The sequence below is a fragment of the Orycteropus afer genome, unplaced genomic scaffold (genome assembly GCF_000298275.1).
Source record: "Orycteropus afer afer isolate SDZICR_OR568_19922 unplaced genomic scaffold, OryAfe1.0 scaffold00036, whole genome shotgun sequence".
Taxonomy (NCBI): domain Eukaryota; kingdom Metazoa; phylum Chordata; class Mammalia; order Tubulidentata; family Orycteropodidae; genus Orycteropus; species Orycteropus afer.
The window spans coordinates 17,196,163-17,217,414 of record NW_006921623.1 but is presented as its reverse complement, the minus strand read 5'-3'; the positions used below and the strand labels follow the sequence as shown (position 1 = coordinate 17,217,414).

At 39.2% G+C, this 21,252-nt stretch overlaps 1 protein-coding gene across 1 annotated transcript in view; it reads right to left on the bottom strand.

Moving 5' to 3' along the window:
* Positions 1-21,252, bottom strand: part of EXPH5 (exophilin 5) — a 95,756-nt gene that overhangs the window by 8,235 nt on the left and 66,269 nt on the right. Inside the window, exons 4-5 of the mRNA XM_007936576.1 lie at positions 10,925-10,973; positions 979-1,114 (exon numbers count right to left, since the gene is read on the bottom strand). Coding sequence (XP_007934767.1) covers positions 979-1,114; positions 10,925-10,973 — 185 coding nt within the window. The remainder of the gene's footprint in view (positions 1-978; positions 1,115-10,924; positions 10,974-21,252) is intronic.

Here is a 21,252-nt window from a genome sequence, read left to right as displayed (position 1 = left end):
TAGAAAATACAGGAAATGTAATAATATAGGTAAAATAACATAGAAGCTTATCCAGACGTAACCACTATAAAGTCTCTAAAGCTGAGTTTTAAGCCGTTCAAGATCACTTTGAATCTACAATTAGCAGTGCTGTTTACTGATTACCTCTGGGGTCAAAAAATTCCTGCTCTGCTTCTTCTCTGTATTTTCAGAGCAGCCGAGCCATTTTTTTTCATACCATAAACAGTAGCCTTCCTCTTCAAATAAAACCTTTATTTTCGAAAAGAGGTTTTCCTCTTTTTTTTTTCCTCTAAAGTAAGTTCTCTGTGAGCACCCATCTTACCAAAGCAAGTCTGTAGGTTGACCATCCTGCTGAATGTCTCTCACTGACCAGCTCACATGTCTCTCACTAAAGGGTCCAGATGATGTCATTGCCTTTGCAAAAGGAACTAGTTCTTCAAGGTGAAGTTGGTCAATGACTTTAGGGTTAACTTTTCAAAAGGCAAGGCTTAATTTGACACATAAAGGTGAACTGTGCTTAGAAAATAAAAAAATACATGTATATGTGGTACTTTGGGTTTGTTTTAAATCTTTATCATTATATATTGTACAAGGTTAATTATTTAATGATAATTAGATTTTAACACAATGTGTTTAGAAGCAATAGAAGTCTGTTAAGAACCACAAATTTTATATGTTTCCAAAATATGTACTTCCTTTCTATCAAGGTTAAATATTAAACATTATTGCTAATTCATATACTTACTGGGCCTTGATCAGGGAACATTTACGAAGGTAATATTTAATCATGAGGTACTTTAAAACTGTGTTAGTAGCATATAACAGCATCTCCTTCAGATAAGGTAAACAAGAAGACTGGAAAAATAAAGTACAGGTATAGAGTTTCATATGGTTTGAGCATTTTAATATAAACTATCATTATTATTTGCTTCCTTTTACTACTGGGAGTTCCAAAGGCAATTTAATGCATAGACTTACCACGGAAAAACTCATTCTCTAGCAGAGAAGCATCCCACGGAGGCATGCCACTTCCCTCCCTCATGCCTGCTGGCTTGGGGACAAACGCAGTGTCAACTGGTTGATTTTCCAGTGGTGAACTGTATATTTTTGCCTGCTAATTTTAAAGTAGAAAACACAATATCATGTTTTAATATCTTCTACAGCCAGAATACTCACATGTTCCACAAAAATGTCCCAAGCTTAAGAGTCCAAGTTTAAAGACTGCAAATCAAAGTTCCTGACATTTGTTTGTCATCTTAGAATGTTTTATTTTGGCCATTTGCAACTGATCATCAATTTCATCACACCTACATTAATTCTTTTCATCGTGAATCTTCAGGCAAGACACTCAGCCTTTCTCAGTCAACATTCATACACAACACTGTATAAATCTTGAATTTCTGGCAGAAATTGTACTAGGCAAATCTGCGGCAAAAGACCTTTTTAAAGTGTTAAAGAGCAAAGATGTCACTAAGGTGTGCCTGACCCAAGCCAAGGTATTTTCAATCACCTCATATGCATGTGAAACTGGACAACGAATAAAGAAGACTGAAAAGAACTGATGTCTTTGAATTGTGGTGTTAGAGAAAAAAAATTGACCATGGACTGCCAGAAGAACAAACAAATCTGTCCTGGAAGAAGTGCAACCAGAATGCTCCTTAGAAGTGAGAATGGCCAGTCTTTGTCTTACCTACTGTGGTAATGTTGTTAGAAGGGGCCAGTCCTTGGTGAAGGGTATCATGCCTGGTCAAGTAGAAGGTCAATGAAAAAGAGGAAGACCCTCAATGAGATAGATTGTCATAGTGGCTGCAGTGATGGGCTCAAGCACAGCAAGGATTGTGAGGATGGTGCAGGACTGGGCAGTGTTTCGTTCTGCTGTACATAGGGTCACTATGAATTGGAGTCGAATCAAAGGCATCTAACAACAACCTAACAAACATACAAATCTTGGGGTGGGGGAATGTTCTTAGAAAACAGGAACAAAACAACCTCTCTGGAGTTGGGAGTATTGTTGTCATGGCCCCAATGGCTGAGACTTTGGATTTCCTAACACTGTACCTGTTCTAACTAACTAGTTAACTAACTCACTGCCGTGGAGTCAGACTCAGCTCATAGCGACCCCTCCTTGGGTTTCTGAGACTGTATCACTACAGAAGTACATAGCCCAATCTTCCTTCCGAGGAGTGGTTGGTGGGTTTGACCTGCCAGCCTTCTGATTAGCAGTCAAATGCCTTAGGCACTACCAAGGGCTTATTAGCTGTAAGTTTGCAGTGGATCTTAAGACTTGTGGACTTGATGGATTTAGAAAAAAAGTGTTTCTATCCACAGAGTTCATCTAGAATGGTGGAAACATCCTGCTCCACCACCAGTCATAAAGAGCTGATTAATAGTTCTGAAACAAAAGCATTGAAAAGTATGACTTTATAACCTTAAAAAACAAAAACAAAAAAGGCATTGCTAGTTTTAAGGGATTTGGGAGAATATAGAGCTAAAGTTTTTCTCCATTCTTTACTGGTGCTGTTGTTATGTGCCATCAAGTAGGACCCGACTCATAGTGACCCCTCCTTGGGTTTCCAAGGCAGTATCACTACTGAAAGTAGATTGCCCCATCTTCCTTCCGAGGAGTGGCTGGTGGGTTTGAGGAGTGGCTGGTGGGTTTGAACCACCAGCCTTCTGGTTAGCAGTCAAGTGCCTTAGGCACTAAGCTACCAGAGCTCCTCCATTCTTTACTAGCATATGTTTATCTTGATTTCATCAAACCCAATCACTGCCCTACTTTCAAGTTTAATTTGTCTTTATATCCTTGGGGGAATTGTGTATGTAATTCCACACCTTCAATTTCCATTGCCAAGACTCCATTTGCATTTCCTCTGTCAAACTGGCTCTGTGGCCTTCGAGACTCCACTTTAACTCATCCTGCACCCGTCCCTGAACAAGACTGGCGGCCACTTCCCAGTTCAGTCTCTTTATTTTTAGCTCACTCCTACCCTGCCTTAGCCTCTCGAAACCCAAGAGCCCTTAACTGTCTTCCCAATTTTTCCCACTCCACTTGATTTTCTTGATGTTCACCATTGTACTTCATCTGACCTTTAATGCCTAAAAACCAAATGTCTAATCTTTCCATAACTCCCATCTTTATTTCTCCATCATGTATCCTTCTGATTCTAAAGTCCAGATTCTCTTAGCCACAACATTCCTCACAATCTAGTATTTTCATTCTTGCCTGTTTTCTTTCCTAGCATATAGGTCAGTTCTTTCTTTTCTTAAAAAAATTTAATTTTGTTGTTGTTGAGAACTCACACAGCAAAACATACACCAATTCAACAGTTTCTACATGTACAATTTAGTGACATTGATTACATTCTTTGACTTGGGCAACTATTCTCACCCTTTTCTGAGATATTCTTCCTCCATTAACATAAACTCACAGCTCCCTAAGTTTCCTATCTAATCTTGCAAGTTCCTGTTGTCAGTTTGACCCCACATACATAGATCTTGAAAGAGCATGATGCTCAAGGCAGACTTCTTTGCTAGGTAAGCTAAACTATTGTTTGCTTTTAAGAAGCCATCAGGGGATATTTTGGTATACTGTTTAAAGATTCTCTCAGGGCAGTATTTTCAGGGGTTCATCTACTTTCCATGGCTCCAGGAAGTCTAGAGTCCATGAGAACTTGAAATTCTGTTCTGTACTTTCCCCTTTTGATCAGGATTCTTCTATAGGTCAGTTACTTCTTACAATGTCCTGCTAAAATTTCTTTGACTTGTGATTTTTTAGTTTTATGGACCAATCATAATTGAATATTCACAAAGGAGATTTATTAATAAGAAAGAAAAACCCCAATAATGATTCATTGGTCATTGGATAAAATTTAACACACTAATATAAAATTCAGAGGTTAACAGACATTATAGGCAAAACATAAGTACAGTGAACTACAACTGTTGTTGTTGTTGTTATGTACCGTCAAGTTGGACCCAACTCATGGCGACCCCTCCTTGGGTTTCTGAGGCAGTATCACTACGGAAGTAGATTGCCCAACCTTCCTTCTGAGGAGTGGCTGGTGGGTTTGAACCACCAGCCTTCTAGTTAGCAGTCAAGTGCCTTAGGCACTATGCTACCAGAGCTACCGAACTACCAACTAGATGTAGTAAAAACATTAATCATTGGAGAAACCAGATCAGCTGATGTTAAATTCTTTTCACTCTGAAATGAATCAAGGGGTTCTCTTTTGTACTCTGACTCTGTTCAGACCTTTGTTCGTGCTAATAGCAATTATCATGGATTTTATACAGCTATCTTTCCAAATCTGCAGTTTTGGTAGTGAGTGCTGAGTAGATACATCTGATGAAGAGATTATTAAGCATCATTGTTTCAACCATTTTAAGACCCAAACTGTGGAAGGCTTATGTGAAGAGATGAATCTCTCTAAGCTGGGAAGGATTACTCCCATCTAGAGATGATGAATGTAACATGCTTTAGTTGTATTTCTGCCCAGATTTTCTTCTATAAAACCAACTCTGCTCATCCAACATATTAAGAATGCTTACAACATGTAAATTGGATGGATAACCAAGACAAAATATTGAAAGTTTATTTACACTCAACTTTTACCCTGAAAGGATAATTTTTCGAATGATAAAACTATTTAAAAAGTAACTGCTAGTCAATGGTCAAACCAAAACTAAACTCACTGTCGTGGAGTCGGTCCAACTCATAGCGACCCCTCCTTGGGTTTCCAAGGCAGTAACACTACGGGAGTAGATTGCCCAACCTTCCTTCCGAGGAGTGGCTGGTGGGTGGTAGGTATCAATATAAAGAAGATTGGGCACAACCATTGTTCTACAAACCTCTAACTTTTATTTCAGTTATATGTGAGATGCTATTATTATTAGCAGCAGTAATAAACACTGATTACTCTAGGCTATGTGCTAAAGAGTTTATTGCATTATTTCATTTCATTATGGGGTTGGTATACTATTTTCTCCATTTTGCACTTGAGAAAACTGAAGTTTCAACAGGTCAGGTCATGTGCTTCAGGTCACAGTGGTGGAGGGAAATAATTCAGTCCCAGTCTGTCGGATTCTAGAGCCCATGCTGAATCACCTCACTCTACTTTTGATCTAGTTTTGCAGATGTTGGTTTATTACACATTATATCCTAGCAGTGGGCGTCCTCTGAGGCCAAATATGAGTCTTAAAGTTGCATCTGAAGTTTCCCATCACCTGAAGCAGAGATAAATCTCTCTAGGACTCAGGGCTCAGTCTTGAATTCAAAATCTCTCTCAAAACATGCTCTGTGCTGTGAAGTTGTCATGTAAGATGAAGTCTATTACCCCTCCTCGGCATAGAGGATGAGATACAAAGAGCGCTATGGAGCAAAATCTGTTAAAATCATCTTCTAACTTTTGACTTTGGGCTTTTTTTCCCTACTCTCTTCAGGTGTTCCAATTTCACTGCACACAGTTCCAAAACATACCATGCACTTCTGGGCCTTCATGTCTCTGCTGTTGCTCTTTGTTCTCTCTTCTCCTGGAAAATATTGACTCTTCCTTCAGAGCACAGTTTATGTATCTTGTCTCTGTGAGGCCTTCTCCAGATCTCCCAGGCAAAATTAATTCCTATAGTATTTTTTTTCCTTATTTTAAAGATTATGGTACAAAATATAATAAAATATCTGCTAATTCAATATTTTATACATGTACAAGTCAGTGACATTGATTACATTGATCATGTTACGCAACTATTACCACTAATCTTTTCCAAATTATTCTACCAGCATTAACAGAAATTCAGGGCCCTTTAAGCAATGACTCCTCCACTCCTCCCTTCCACCCTTGGTTACCACTAACAAACTTTCATTTCTATACATTTGCCTATTTTGTATATGTGGGATCATACAGTATTCGTTCTTTTGCAACTGACTTATTTCACTCAACATGTTTTTGAGGGTTCATGCATGTTGTAGCATGTATCAGGACTTCATTTCTCTTTATAGCTGAGTCATATTCCATTGTACATAAAGTATCACATTTTTATTGGGTACAGGTTTCTGTTTATGTTCCTGCTTTCGATTTCTTTGGGTATATACATAGGATTGGGTCATATGGTAGTTCTATGTTCAACTTTTGGAGACCACCAAACTGCTTTCCATAGCAGCTCTACCTTTGCACTCTTACCAGCAATGCATGGGTGGTAGTTTCAATTTCTCTGCATCCTCACAAACACCCGTTATGTTCCCTTTTTTTTTTTTTTTTTGAGCATTCTAATGAGGGTAAGGTGATATATCATTGTGGTTTTAAATTTTATAGGATATTGCACCTATTATGGGTCATATTAAAGTTGTTTACATTATTTCCCCTCTACTTTACCACTAGACTTTCCTCCTTCCTTCTACAAATTTTAATTCCCACTCTGTTCTAGGTACTGAGCTAGGTACCAAGAATTCAAAAGTAAGTTAATCAGGACCCTGGAAGAGGACCAACCTCTAAAATGACTAAGAAAGTATTCTACCTTGGATCCCGAGCACCTAGTTTGATCTCTACCATAGAGGAGCTTAATATTGACTGCACTCAATTCCAAGATTGCTCTTCCTACAATAACATCTCCCTCTTCTGAGTTTCTCTAATACAGTTTTGAACACTCATTTGGTACTGAATATCTTACATTTGAACACAATTATTCATGTATTCAGTATTCTCTTTCATATACTTTTCATTGGATCCTTACAAAATATTTGTGAATTAACTAGTGATTTTATTCCCATTATACAGATGAGAAAACTGAGTCTCAGATAAATGCTTTATTCAATTCACATGAATGATAAATACTGGCACTGAATACTCAACAGTCATATGATCTAGGCCCTAACCCTGTTATCTTCACTATATTCTTTGTCCTATCACTTTACTAATATCCCTATCTTTTCCAGTTAGATGGTACACTATCTGAAAAGAACTTTGCTTTAAACATCCCAAGCCCTCCATTGCATGTAGTGTGATACTTTGCACATAATTACAGATTTATTTGTAATATACCACGGAAGAAAACAACATACATGAGATTTATAGTAAAGATTATTATAAGGACTAAGAATCACTGGAAATATACAATATTAGGACTCAAACAGGATGGTATAATGATTAAGTACATGAGTTCTAAACAGGCTCAAATCCTGGCGCTCTCCCTTGACAGGTGTTTGACTTCAGATAACTTACTTAGCCTCTTTGTGCTTAAGTTTCTTTCTCTGTTAGATTAGAAATAATATTTATGCATTCTTCATAAGATTGCTGTCTGGATTAAATTAATTAATAGATGTAAAGCATCTTAGAATGGTGTTTATAACTAAGTCCTAACTGTTAGTTATTACTATGCTTTTGTGGTTCTAGAGAATTTCCTGGAGGACTTCTGCTGATGCTTGTAGCCCAATGAGTTCCAATGAGTTGGAAAGCTGTTCCACAGGATTAGAGGCCAGAGTCTCAAAATGGTGGCTTTCAGGATCTCAGTTACTATCTCATACATAGTACATAAAATAGGCTGAGCAAAATGAGGCCTTTTAAACAACACTAATTCACTTTACTCATATTGTCTGCAATTCTGACATGACTGGACAAACAAACCTTCTGGCATACAGTAACCTCAGGAGATTTGAGAATTTCCTAGGCAGCCAAATCTGCGGAACAGCTATCAAAGTTTGAGCCTAAGCTCGTCGATGTTACCAACTGCCTTGGTAAAGTCAACAGATTAATTTTTCAGGATGTTTCTATTTGTTCTATGTCTGCTTTCCCACAAAGATCACATCTACCAAACCACTTTGTGACTTAAAACCACTCATTCATTTCTTCTTTCAATTACTGAGGGCTTAGTGTATCCTAGGCAGTGGGGACACACAGGTGACAGTTCTTGCTTCAGGGAGCTCACACTAGCCCAGATGATAAGCCAATGTGGTAAGTGCCACATTGGAGGTGTGCTTCCAAGGACATGGTCTAACAGTAGGCTTGGCCAACATTTGTTCAGAGATGAGGAGTAATCAAGTGGCCAAAGCCATATGTTTTGTCTCTATTCTGAAAGATGGAATCTCCACTGACTTTGGCCCTGTAAGGAGATGGTTCTCAATGGGGGACATCTAGCAATGACTGGAGACATTTTTGATCATCACAACTGGGTGTGGGAGAGCGTCTGGGATCTACTAAGTAGAACCTAGGGATGGTGCTAAACATCTTACAATGTACAGGCTAACCCCCACAACAAAGACTTATCTGGCCCCAAATGTCATTATTGTACAAGTTGAATGAGTCTAGATAGAGGATCTCTAAATTTCCTTATAGCCAGACTTTGTCTCACCTAGTTTGGTCATGTTGTCCAAAGGGACTAGTCCCTGGAGAAGGATATCATATTTGGTAAAGTGGAGGGTCAATGGAAAAGGGGAAGGCCCTCAACAAGATGGATGGATACAGTGGCTGCAACAATAGGCTCAGATGTAGCAAGTGTTGTGAGGCTGGCACAGGACCAGGCAGTGTTTCATTCTGTTGTACATAGGAGTCACTATGAGTTGCAGCCAACTTGACAGCACCTAACAATAACAATAACAATGAATTTCTTTATAGCTCTAAAAGTTCTATGTCTTCTGAAATCCTTTGCATTGTTTAAAGCTTATACAAATATTTACATAGCAGCTTTCTTCTTTACTGAGTGGAAGGTGGTACAATGTGGTACAATCTGTACAACAATGTGGTACAACCTCCCATAAGGTGCTAGAATTCCCTTTATACCATTCCTGCCAGGCTGCTGGTCACACAACAGGAAATTCATTACCTCAAATCTTGGCAAGAAACTCCATGGCATTAATGATCAACTTCTAGATCTTAGCAGACTAAGAAGATAGAATTTCTGTGATTAGTGGAAATCTACTTGTCATATCTTGTTTCAGAAGTAATTTCATTATTTTCTCTCTCCTTCTTATAACAACTATTAACTGGAAGCAAAAATCACTGGCTTGGGTCTCACTTTCATTTTTCCAGCTCCCACCTTTTGGATATAGACATGGTTAAATGCACTCAGCAAATCTGGAGTGTCAAAGAAAGATAGCTATTAACACTTACACTGGATTTTCAATTCCTGAAAACTCCAATTATTGTTGTTGTTGTTGTTTGCCACTGAGTCGGCCCCGACTCATAGCGACCCCTCCTTGGGTTTCCGAGGCAGTGTCACTACAGAAGTAGGAATGCCCAACCTTCCTTCCAAGGAGTGGCTGGTGGGTTTGAACCACCAGCCTTCTGGTTAGCAGTCAAGTGCCTTAGCCACTATGCTACCAGAGCTCTGCAAGTTTCTATTTCTTTTTACATTCTCCATCTGTTTCAGGCTTTGTGGTTCTCCAAACGCTTTGGTTAGCTCCAAACACTTTGGTTAGATCCAAACACTTCTCCAGGGAAAAGAGAACAGAAGCATCTTGGAGCAAGCCTCTGTCCTACTTAGCAAAAAGCTGCATGCAGAGAGCATGTCACTTCAATTCACCCTCAATTAAAGGGAAGAGTCTCTTCTGTACAGGTAATGAGCAACTGTGGTCCATGTGCAAACAGGATTTCAGGGTTGTAGGCATTATTGACTTCTGGATGTGGACTCATAGAGACCTAGGTTTTCTTTTATTTTTTTTATTGTGATTTGGGTAAAGATTTACAGAGCAAAGTCACTTTCCATACAGCAGTTCACATATACTTTGTCTCATGTCCTTGACCACAGTTTACCACAATGCAACAGCTCCCCTACCATTTTCTCCCCATAGTTACCTCTTTCCAGTGTCCATCCCTCCATACACTCCTGCCCCCTGAGCTGAGAGACCTAGGTTTTCTTATCCTGACTCTACTATTTACCAGTGTGACCTGATGATGATCTTGAAGTTAACCTCAGTTTCTTCATCTTTAAAATGAAGATAATGACAGTACCTACTTCACAGATTTTCTGTCAGGACTAAATGAAATTATATATGTCAAGTCCCTGGATGATAGTAAATTCTCAATTAGAGTGTAGGAGTTGTTGGTGCAAGTGTCATTGTGGGAGATCGAATATATGTAGGAGAAAGAAAAGAATTAATGTTACTATCTAGAAAGAAGCAGTATTACTCTGAAGAAGAAAGAGGCTGACTTTTGTTTTTGAAGTAAAGCACTCCTTTCCAGAATGATAGCCAAAGATTTTTGTAAAAAAGAGAAAGGTGTGTACTGGTTACTAAAGCCATGATACACTGAGAAATTCCTCTTTCCTCCTACTCCACTCTTAAGTCCCTTCCAAAACTCTCTACCTTTTTGTCATCTCCAACCATAGGGGTTACACAGGAAGATATGGTAGATCAAGAGTTATGACCATGAAAAAGCAAGGAACAGAAAATTTATAGCTTCTCAGTGTTGCTAGCATATGGACACAGTGATAAATTTAAATTTACGTCTTTGGTGGAAGGTCATTTGGGGTCAATTTCCTTTCAGTCAAATGCTTCTCATCTATCAGTGGCTTCTTTGAATACAAAAGATAGTCATTCAGAAGGGGTCCAGCCCAGAACCACACTCCTAGCAAAAGTGGCAGCTGCTGCCTCTTGCCTTTTCCTTTTCTCAATCTTTTAGGGTTGTAAGGGAGTGACACATGGTAAAATATCAGCGATGTCACTGATGGCATGAGTGGAAACAAAATGGCCTCACTCCTTCCTGGCAGAGTCTCCTGTTTGAGCATTTCAGTACTAGAGCCAACAGGAAAACAACCACAATTGGGAAACTTAGGACTCTAGGAAAAATCTAAGTTTGCAAAGCTTGTAAGATTGTAAAGTAAATTTAAAACAGTCAAGGGGAATCCTATTTAAATAAGTAGCCAACCTGGGGTTACATAAAATTTGAATTCCATTACTAAGTAGCCCTTTAGTAATTTTATTTCTCTGGTTACTTACCCCAGCAGTTTCCCTTACAGACACAGGAGGTCCTGCAAATCCATCACATCTGTGGAAAGAATTTGAAATAATTTCTTGAAAGAAGGGCCTAACTTTTACTAGAAGGAAAATCAACAGCACATTTACCCTTATATCTTGATATCTTGAAATGATTTATTTTTAATGGTCTCTGTAGGAAGACATTTCTTGGTTAGTACATTGTTGTGGGGGGGAATAAAAAACTTTTTCCTATCCTTGCTTAGAAACATTTTTTTATATCTCTGCCATCTAGGTCCAAAAACCAAAAAATACAAACTCACGAGTAGGCAACAAAAATTTACTGCAGAAAAACATAACAAAAACAGTTAACGCTTGTTAAGTGTTTACTGTGAGTCAGGCACTTTTCTCATGTTCTCTCTGCATGTTACCCATTTAAGTAACTCACATAACCCTGTGAGGTAGGTACTATTACTACTCCTATTTTACAGATGAGAAGATGTAGGTACAAAGAAGTTAGAATATGCTGCCCAACGCACACAGTTAGAGGCTGAGCCAGAAGTTGGCCGTAGGCTGTCTAAATACAGAACCTTTCTTCTTAATCAGTTGGCACACTGAGTCTTCTTGCAAATGGAAAATACAATTTCTGTTCCTGTATATTTTTATCTTAAAGAGAGATTAAACCAGGAACAATATCAAGAATTCATAAGGAAATTCTTAAAAATAAAACCTTTAATACACTTCAAGGTGTTTAGTTTTATAAAGATGTCACATGTATTTTGAAACCATCTTGGAGGAGAACAATTCTGCTTTTACTAATCATATTGCTTCTTTTAGATTCAGTGAAAAGGCAAAAAACAAAACATAGGTCTAAGATTGAGATAGATTTTGGTTTGGTAGTGTAGTGCCTAAGACACTTGACTGCTAACTAGAAGCCTGGCAGTTCAAACCCACCAGCCACTCCTCAGAAGGAAGGTTGGACAATCTACTTCCATAGTGATACCGCCTCGGAAACCCAAGGAGGGGTCGCTATGAGTCGGGTCTGACTCGATGGCACATAACAACAACAACACAACAACATGCCAAGGGTTGCTCTGTTTGAATTACAGCACAGAATTACAGACCATAATGACCCAAAGCTCTGTATAAAATCAGGTCCTCTCCTCCATTAAGGGAACAGCCAAAGGAATCAAGAGTTAAACTAACTGGGACTTTGGGTCAGATCAGTCAACAGTGGTAAGGCATAGTTGTTCTTCATTCAAACTCATAGCTGCTTCATGATTCACGAAAGTTGAGCATAAAACCTGAGAGGTCAAACAATTTTATATTTTTAAAATGTCTCTATGTATTTTATAGTTTACCTCATGTGTTAAACAGAAATTGAAATCAATATCAGAAATAAACTCTACTAATATCTAGAGGGTAAATTCAGTTTTACTTTTTGTTCTTCCTTTCTGTACACCTTTATTGAGCCTGCATTTCTCATACATGCCAGGTACTATTTTGAGTGCTTTGGAGAAAACAAATATGACTGAGATAGGGGCTTGCTTCTTGTTGTTGAGTTGATTCCAACTCATGGTGACTCCATGTACGTCAGAGTAGAACTGTGCTCCATAGGGTTTCCAAAGGCTGACTTTTCAGAGCAGATCACCAAGACTTTCTTCCAAGATGCCTCTTTGAAATCCATCCATATCTCTACATCTCCCTGATTCTATCCTAATCAAGGCATTTATTACTCTAGCCCCTTATTTGTCTCTGTCTCCAGGTTTTGCCCCAATCTGACTCATTCTCTACACTTTAGCCAGAGTAATATGCATAAATTGAACATAACACTTAATATTTTAGTGATTCCCATTTGCTCTCAGGTTAAAGTCCAAATTCTTCTCCCCATTTTTAACCTCCCACGTGAGCTAATCCTGCACAATTTTCAGTCTCATATCTCACTTTCTTATAGCTCTTCCACCATAATGAATTTGTCTCATCTCTGAGTTTGTGCACATACTGCATCTTTGCCTGAAACACTTTCCTACCACCTCCTTGGCTGGCTAACTATCTCATCCTTAAAGAATCATAAATGTCATTTTCTCTGGGAGACCTAGTCTAGGGTATATACCCTATTGTATGTGCTCCCACATAAAGACTTTTCTTTCTCTGTTACCCTGTAGTTGTCCTCACAACACTAAAATCCACAAAGCCAAGGACTATGTCTGTTTTGTTTTACTCTATTCTTAAGGCCTGGCACAGGGCTCTATATGGAATTCCTTGAGCAGAGTTTGTTGCATAAATGCATGAATGGATTGATTCTCATCCTCATCACACCTGCTCTTTCTCCTAAAATCTCCACCATCATCTATCTAGTTTCCCAACTCAGAATGGAGAGTTCATTCCATTCCTCCTTCTTCATCACCCACCATACCTAATTACCAAGCTCTTATGGTTCTACACTCTGAATCTGGCACCAAAACTGCCCATTTTTTCCCCCCTCACTGCCTCTACCTTGATTTAGGCCACTACCATTTCAACAGTCTTACTTGGCCTCTGTGACTCTAGTTTTGCCCCCTCAAATTTATTTTTATGGTACCACTAGACAAAAATTTTTCAATCTCAGCACTATTAACATTTTGGGTTGGAGAACTCTTTTTTGTGGTAGTCTGATCTATGCATTGCAGTATGCTTAGCGGCATCTCTGGCCTCTACCCAGTAATTGTCAGTAGCACTTCCCCTGCGGCTGTGAAAATCAAAATGTGTTCAGACATTGCTAAGTATTTCTTGGAGGAAAATTGTCTGCAATTGGGAACCAGTGAGCTAAAGTAATCTTTTAAAATGAAAATTGGATTATGTTACTTGTCTGTTGAAAAACCATCAATGAAAAAAAAATATACCTAAGTATGTGTATACACACACATTAAAATACACCAAAATGTAAATGCTTATGTACATCAGGGGACTGTGGGTGATTTTTTTCTATTATGTATGTATAATAAGGAAAATAATGTTAATATCTTAAGACGTGACTAATGGCTGTAGTATTAAGTCCAAGTTCCTTAGCACTGCATTTCATATAAGGTACCCACGTTCTGAACTCTGCAAACCTCTCCCACCCCATCTCTTATCAGGCCTCACCTTATATAATTGAACCTCAATGACCTAGATGGGATTCCTGCTTTTTGCAGTCTCTGCACCTTTGCTTATAGCCTTCTTTATGTTTGGTGCCTAGCAAATTCCTCTTTGTCCTTCGAAGATTGGCTCTCATCTTCCACACAGGCTTCTTACTTCCCTAGTTTGAATTGGTGCTCTTCCAATATGTTCTCCTGGCAGGAATATCTTGCATCAACTACAGCATTTATCATACTGGACCACAATCATCAGTTTATTCAGCTGTTTTCTAGGTTGTAGCTAATCCATATTGTGTCCCTGTGTGGATTCTAAAAGGCACTTCTTCTTCAAGGTCCCTTTACTATTTGCTGGAAAATTATCATAATAAATATACAGATCTATGATGATCACGATGTGATTGGCATTTCCTAGGGTTCCATGGAGCACCCCACCCAACTGTATGCAGCAATTTGTTGTTCCCTAAAAGATAGTAAGGTCCTCTGGGGCAGAGACTTCTCCTTTATTTTCATGATGTTATCTCTAGCACTAAAAGTAGTATCTGATGCAGAATATCAAAACCAAACCAAACTCACTGCTATCGAGTTGGTTCTGATTCATAGCAATACTATAGGACAGAGTGGAACTGCCCCATAGAGTTTCCAAGGCTGTAAGTCTTTACAGAAATAGATTGTCTCACCTTCCTCCCCCAGAGCAGCTAGAAGGTTTGACCTGCCACCGTTTTGGTTAGCAGCTGAATGCCCTAACCACCGCACCACCAGAGTTCCTTGATGCAGAATAGGATTGAAAGAAAGCCTGATGAATCAAGGAAAGAGAAGCTATCACACTGGCTACTATCACCCATGCCAGGAATTTTAGAATCCTCCACAGTGGCAATAGTAAAGAGCTAAGCTGTAGTGGTTCCCACACCTGAAGGAACATTGTAATATCCTGTTGTTATGTGCCGTGGAGTCGGACTCAACTCATGGCGACCCCTCCTTAGGTTTCTAAGGCAATATCCTTCCTACTGACAAGTGGCTGGTGGGTTTGAACCGCAAGCCTTCTGGTTAGCAGTCAAGTGCCTTAGGCACTACGCTATTAGAGCTCCCTACAATATCCTAGAGAATTTTTTTTAAAAAAGGTGTAGTTCCCTGTGCCCTACTTCAGACTTTCTGAATCAGAATCTCAAGACTGGGACCAGGAAATATGTCATTATTTTAAAAGTTTCTGATAAGATTCTAATGATCCACTGGATCAATTGGGAACTACTGGCAACCTAGGAAGAAACTCAAAGTTTCCTCTTGTCTTGCTTCTCCCTAGTACCACCAACCCAAACCTACTGCCATTGAGGTGATGCTGACTCATAGTAGAAGAGGGTTGTAAATCTTTATCAAAGCAAACTGCCACATCTTTCTCCTGCAGAGTGGCTGGTGGGTTCAACCTGCTGACCTTTCAGTTGGCAGCTGAGCGCTTAAACAACTGTGCTACCAGGGCTTTTCCTACTCCCACCATAACCCAGCTATAGTTGAAATCATTGAAGGAACATTTCCAAAGAAAGATCTTGCCTACTCTGGCTTCTCCTTCAATAAAGATGTCTCTGATTCCTGTTTCTTCCACGTCAAGCATAAGCACCTGTAATGAATGGCATGGTGGCCCCCAAGAGATATTTCCACATGCTAATCCTCAGAACCTATGAATGTTACCTTATTTGGAGAAGGGTATTTGCAGATGTAACTAAGTTAAGGATCTTGAGATGAGATCATCGTGGGTTATATGGGTAGGCCCTATATCCAATGACAAATGTCTTTATAAGAGGGAGGCAGAGGGAAATTGCACACACAGAAGATGAGGAGGCATTGTGACCATGGAGGCAGAAATAGAAGTGATACAACCATGATCATGAATGCAGACAGCCACCCAAAGCTGGAAGAGGCAAGGATCAGATTTACCCCTAGAACCTTCAGCAGGAGTGTGGCTCTATTGAATTGAGGTCCTCTAGTCTCTAGGGATATCATTGCTAATGTCAGGTGGATCTTGGCTGAAGGCAAAGAATACCAGAAAGATGTTTACTTGTGTTTTATTGACCACGCAAAGGCATTCAACTGTGTGAATCATAACAAATTATGGGTAACATTGTGAAGAATGGGAATTCAGAACACTTAATTGTTCTCATGAAGAAGCTGTACATAGACCAAGAGGCTGTCATTCAAACAGAACAAGGGAATACAGCATGGTTTAAAATCAGGAAGTGTGTACATCAGGGTTGTATCCTCTCACCACTTGTTCAGTCTGTATGCTGAGCAAATAATCTGAGAAGCTGGACTATATGGAGAAGAACATGGCATCAGGACTGGAGGAAGAACCATTCACAGCCTGCAATATGCATATGACACATCCTTGCTTGCTGAAAGTGAAGATGACTTGAAACACTGATGAAGTGCAAAGACTTCAGTGTTCAGTGTAAAGAAAATGAAAACCCTCACAACTGGACCAATGATCAACATCATGATAAATGGAAGAGTGAGTGAAGTTGTCAGGGATTTCATTTTACTTGGATCATCAGTCAACACCCATGGGAGCAGCAGTAAGGAAATCAGATGTCATATTGCATTGGGAAAAGAACTCTTTAAAGTGTTGAAGAGCAAAGATGTCACTTTGAAGACTAAAGTGGGCCTAACCCAAGCAATGTTATCTTCAATTGCCTCATATGCATGTGAAAGCTGAACAGTGAATAAGGAAGACCAAAGAAGAGTTGATGCCTTTGAATTGTGGTGTTGACAAAGAATTCTGAATACCATGGATTCCCAGAAGAACGAACAAATCAACCCTAGAAGTGAGCCGGAATCCTCCTTGGAAGCGAGAATGGCCAGACTTCATCTCACCTACTTTGGTCATGTTTTCAGAAGGAACCATTCACTGGAGAAGGACATCATGCTTGGTAAAGTGGAGGGTCAGAAAAGAAGAAGACTCTCAGGGAGATGCATTGACACAGTGGCTGCAATGATGGGCTGAACCATAGCAAGTTTTGCGAGGATGGTGCAGGATTGGGTGGTATTTTGTTCTGTTGTACACAGCGTTGCTATGAATTGGAGCTGACTTGACAGCACTTAATAACAAGTCTCCAGAACTGTGAAGGAATAAATTTCTGTTGTTTTAAGCCATCCAGTTTGTGGTAATTTACTATAGTAGCACTAGGAAACTGATAAAGGACATTTGGAGAGAGAAAAAATAATAATCCAGGAAAAAAAATACAATCTGCTCTTTCAACTTTCCAAAATAGTGTTTGACTTTTTGCTTATGTAACTGAGGTTGCAGCTGGACTAGCTAAGCTCATCCTATGGAACAGGCGCATTTGAGCATGTCTGAAGAGCAGCTAGATGGATCCATCAAGGCTCTGTGCATCTACTGGGAAGAAAATATTCCTAAAGAAACAGGGAGGGCATGCATACCCTCCCTCTAAGATAGCAGTTGTCAGTCTCTAATCCCAAATATGCAGGGAATGCTGACTAGATGGCAAGCACTGTACTAATCATCAAAGAAGAGAGGCAATTTTAAATTTAACATTGTGCATGTTACTCATACAGCCTTCTGAACGAGTTCCTGGACTTTCACTCTGCCCTAGACACCTTGGGACTGCAACAAAGGAATGAGCAGAACAGAAAAAGCCACATCCCCAAAACCTCCATAATAAACTGATAGCCTATGACTACCCAGATTTGAAAATCTGTGTGGATATGAGGGTAACTGGCCCTCATGAGGTAGAGATTTCACTATGGAATAGATTGGAGTAAGAAACACAGTGGTAATATACATCATCTATATATAGTGGAGAGTGAACCAAGGGTCTGGAATAGGAAAGAAGCAACTACAGATGACAACTGGCAACCAGGGAGACAGCATTTATAAGCTCATGCCATACACTCCTGGGTACTCGCTGAACTATGGGGAAGGGATTTGTGAGATGATACAGTTGCTGAAATTCTGTCCTGGGGGCTGAGCACTGTATGTCATAGGTCTGTATGTCCCACAGCGTGATACAAGGAAATAGGATCTATAGGAAAATGTTGTGAGAAAGCTAAATGAACTATATGTGTAATTTTCCTTAATTGTGAAAACTGGCTAGCAATAAATAAATTAGAACCTAAACAGTAAATATTACTTATTTTTTTTCCTGGGGTTGGTGTTGGGCTACAAATAGGATTGAAATCATAATGGCAAAATTTGGGAAGTACATAGACTTGATCCATTTGATTTGTGGTGTTGGTGAAGAATATTGACAACACCATGGACTAAAACAAACAAACAGATCTATCTTGGAAGAAGTAAAGCCTCAATGCTCCTTAGAAATGAGAATGGCCCAACTTTGTCTTTGATACTTTGGTCACGTTATCCGAAGGGACCAGACACTGGAGAAGGATATCATGCTTGGTAAAGTAGAGGGTCAGCAGAAAAAGGGGAGGCTCTCAATGAGATGGACGGACACAGTGGCTGCAATGATGGGCTCAAGCAGAGCAAATACTGTGAGAAGTGCTGTGTTCTATCGTACATAAGGTCACTATGAGTCGGAACTGACTCGGCAGCACCTAACAATAGCAACAACAACAGCATACACTTCTATCCTCCAGAACTGTGAAAGAGGAGGAAGAAAACATTTGAAACAGAAATGGTAAAAATTTTGCCCTTTTACACATTCATGAATTCACTGTGTTCCCATGGCTTTTTAGCCACTGATAGTAGGAAATAAAAGTTCAGCATTCATGAATTCACTGTGTTCCCATGGAGTTTTATCCACTGACAGTAGGAAATAAAAGTTCAGCATACCATATACTTTTATATAGCTGGGCCTCTCTAGAGGGGACAAGCAAATCTGGTGAAATAAATGAAGTCCAATTTTCTTCTGGGAAGGGTTTCCCATTATCCAGTATCATTCTTTAGTTAAATCATAGCTTGAAAGAGGAAAAGAAATGTATCTGATAATCAAGTCTTCTATGGCTTAATAGAAGGCTGTCTTTTGCTTATAAAGATTGGTTCTTTTTTTCAGATTTGCAAAAGATCCTCTAAAGTGCTTTGCTGACTTGTTCTCCAGAGCACCACGTGTGACAAAGTTAAGCCCTTGACTGCTTCAGCAAGTAGAAACCTGACTGCTGCCCTGCACATCCTAGGATGACTATGTATCCTCCAGGCCCTTTGTCAGTTCCTCCTGGTATGCTCACAGGCAAGGAGGAACTCCTGGATCAGATTTTGTATTTGGAAGGTTTGAAGTGAAAGATCACAATTACCAAAGAAAGTTCTATCTAAGCTTAGAAGGCCCCTTATAATGTAAAGTACAGTCAGAATGCTCCTTAGAACCAAGGATAGGGAGCCTTTGTCTCACGTGCTTTGGTCATGTTATCAGGAGAGACCAGTCCTTAGAGAAGGACATCATGCTTGGTAAAGTAATGGTTAGCAAAAACGAGGAAGACCCTCAGCGAGATGGATTGGCACAGTGGCTGCAACAAACATAGCAATGATTATGAGTATGATGCAGGACCAGGCAGTGTTTCATTCTTTTGTACTAGGATTACTGAGTCGGAATCGACTGGATGACACCTACCAACAATATAATAGAACACTAACCTTAAAAACAACTCTTCTGTACCTCATACACACACTCATTCAGGATTTATATCTGAATATTAGGTCACACTCATACTTAAAAATAAAAAGGACATATTTTTACATTTTTATCTTCTGACACTTCCTAGGAGCAAAAATCAGTGCCTTCATTATATTATATACTAGCAGAATTAATAAATATTTATTAATGCTAATATAATGTCAAAATAAATACCAAATATCACCACTTCTGTTTTGAAAGTGAAATGGATTGCTCAGATGACAAATTTTCAACATGGTAAAGATAAAGGCACAGGCACGTATAACATAAATGGTGAAATTTATTTCCTCTCCACATGCTGTGTTACATGCTTTAGCTTGTCTGGTTAAAAGAGAGCTACAAGTCATATTGGTATATGAGAAGGACAGTTGATAAACCAGAGTTTTGCAAGAGTTTTAGTTTTTTCAATTTGGTCTAAAACCAAAACACCTAATACTCACAATTAAGGTTATAGATGGTTTATCTTCTTTGATCCACTTTTGTAGTAACTTGCAATCTGAGCCTGGAAAAAAACTTGCCCATAGAGATAACAGGTTCTTTAACCTTTCCGAGTTTACCAATGTTAGAATGCTCAGCTATATAAAATTCTGCCTTAATGAAAATCACCAAAAACATACATTACATCTCTCAAGTCCTAGCTATGCCACATATTACAAGTATTTCTTTTCTCCTGAAGGAAATATGACTCAATTTTAAATGTCACAAATGGAAGAATTAGTAGACTTTCAAACATTTTTACAAAGCCAGGCAACTCACCTATTTGAAGAATATCTCTTTGCAAATGACTCTGGTAGGAACAATTCCATAAATTTACATTTTAATTTTTTTTTCTTCAGCTCTTCATTATTTCATCAGAGACAAAACCAGCCTCAGGTGAAAGCTGGAAGTAAAAATCTTCCATCCACCCAAGAGGGAAAGACAGTGCTCTGCTCTCAAAGTCTCAAAGTCTCAAAGTCTCATCACACGCCCCACCAGCTGCTCCCTGCTATTGTTTTTCAGCGACAGTGACCTCCAACACCTAATAGTTAATGCTGCAACGCAGTCTTAATGGTTTGACGGCACACCGAATATATCACGTGCCAAGCCAACACCTTAAGAGGGTGGGAAGCTTCTCAACCAGGAAGAGGCGCCGAAAATATTTAGCAGTCAGCTCAATTGCACATAAGCTTAGCCTTGCTTGTTTTTCACAGAACGATCAAACAGCATAATGAGTCAAGATGAACTGATTTATACAGTTCTAAACTGGGAGCCATCTGGAGCTATGCCTCTGCTGCTCAAAAACTTCCCTCTCACTTTAGGTTTAAATTCTGGGCAATCTCAGGGTAACAGCTGCTTTCCATGTTTCTTGTGACAGTAGTACATTTTTTCTTGTTTTAGAATTCAATTCTTTTCTACTCTCTTTGTTCTTCTCCTATTTACTCTCGTTTAGTCTTTATAAGCCATTTCTCCTTATAACCATGCACATAAACCTCCCCAATTGCCCAAAGAGGGAGTAGTTTTGAGTTAAATACATTCTCACAGTCAAGGCATAGACCAGGCTGCTTGTGCAAAAAGAAACTTGTTAAAAACTATTTCCCAACATTTAACCTATTATTCACCAAAG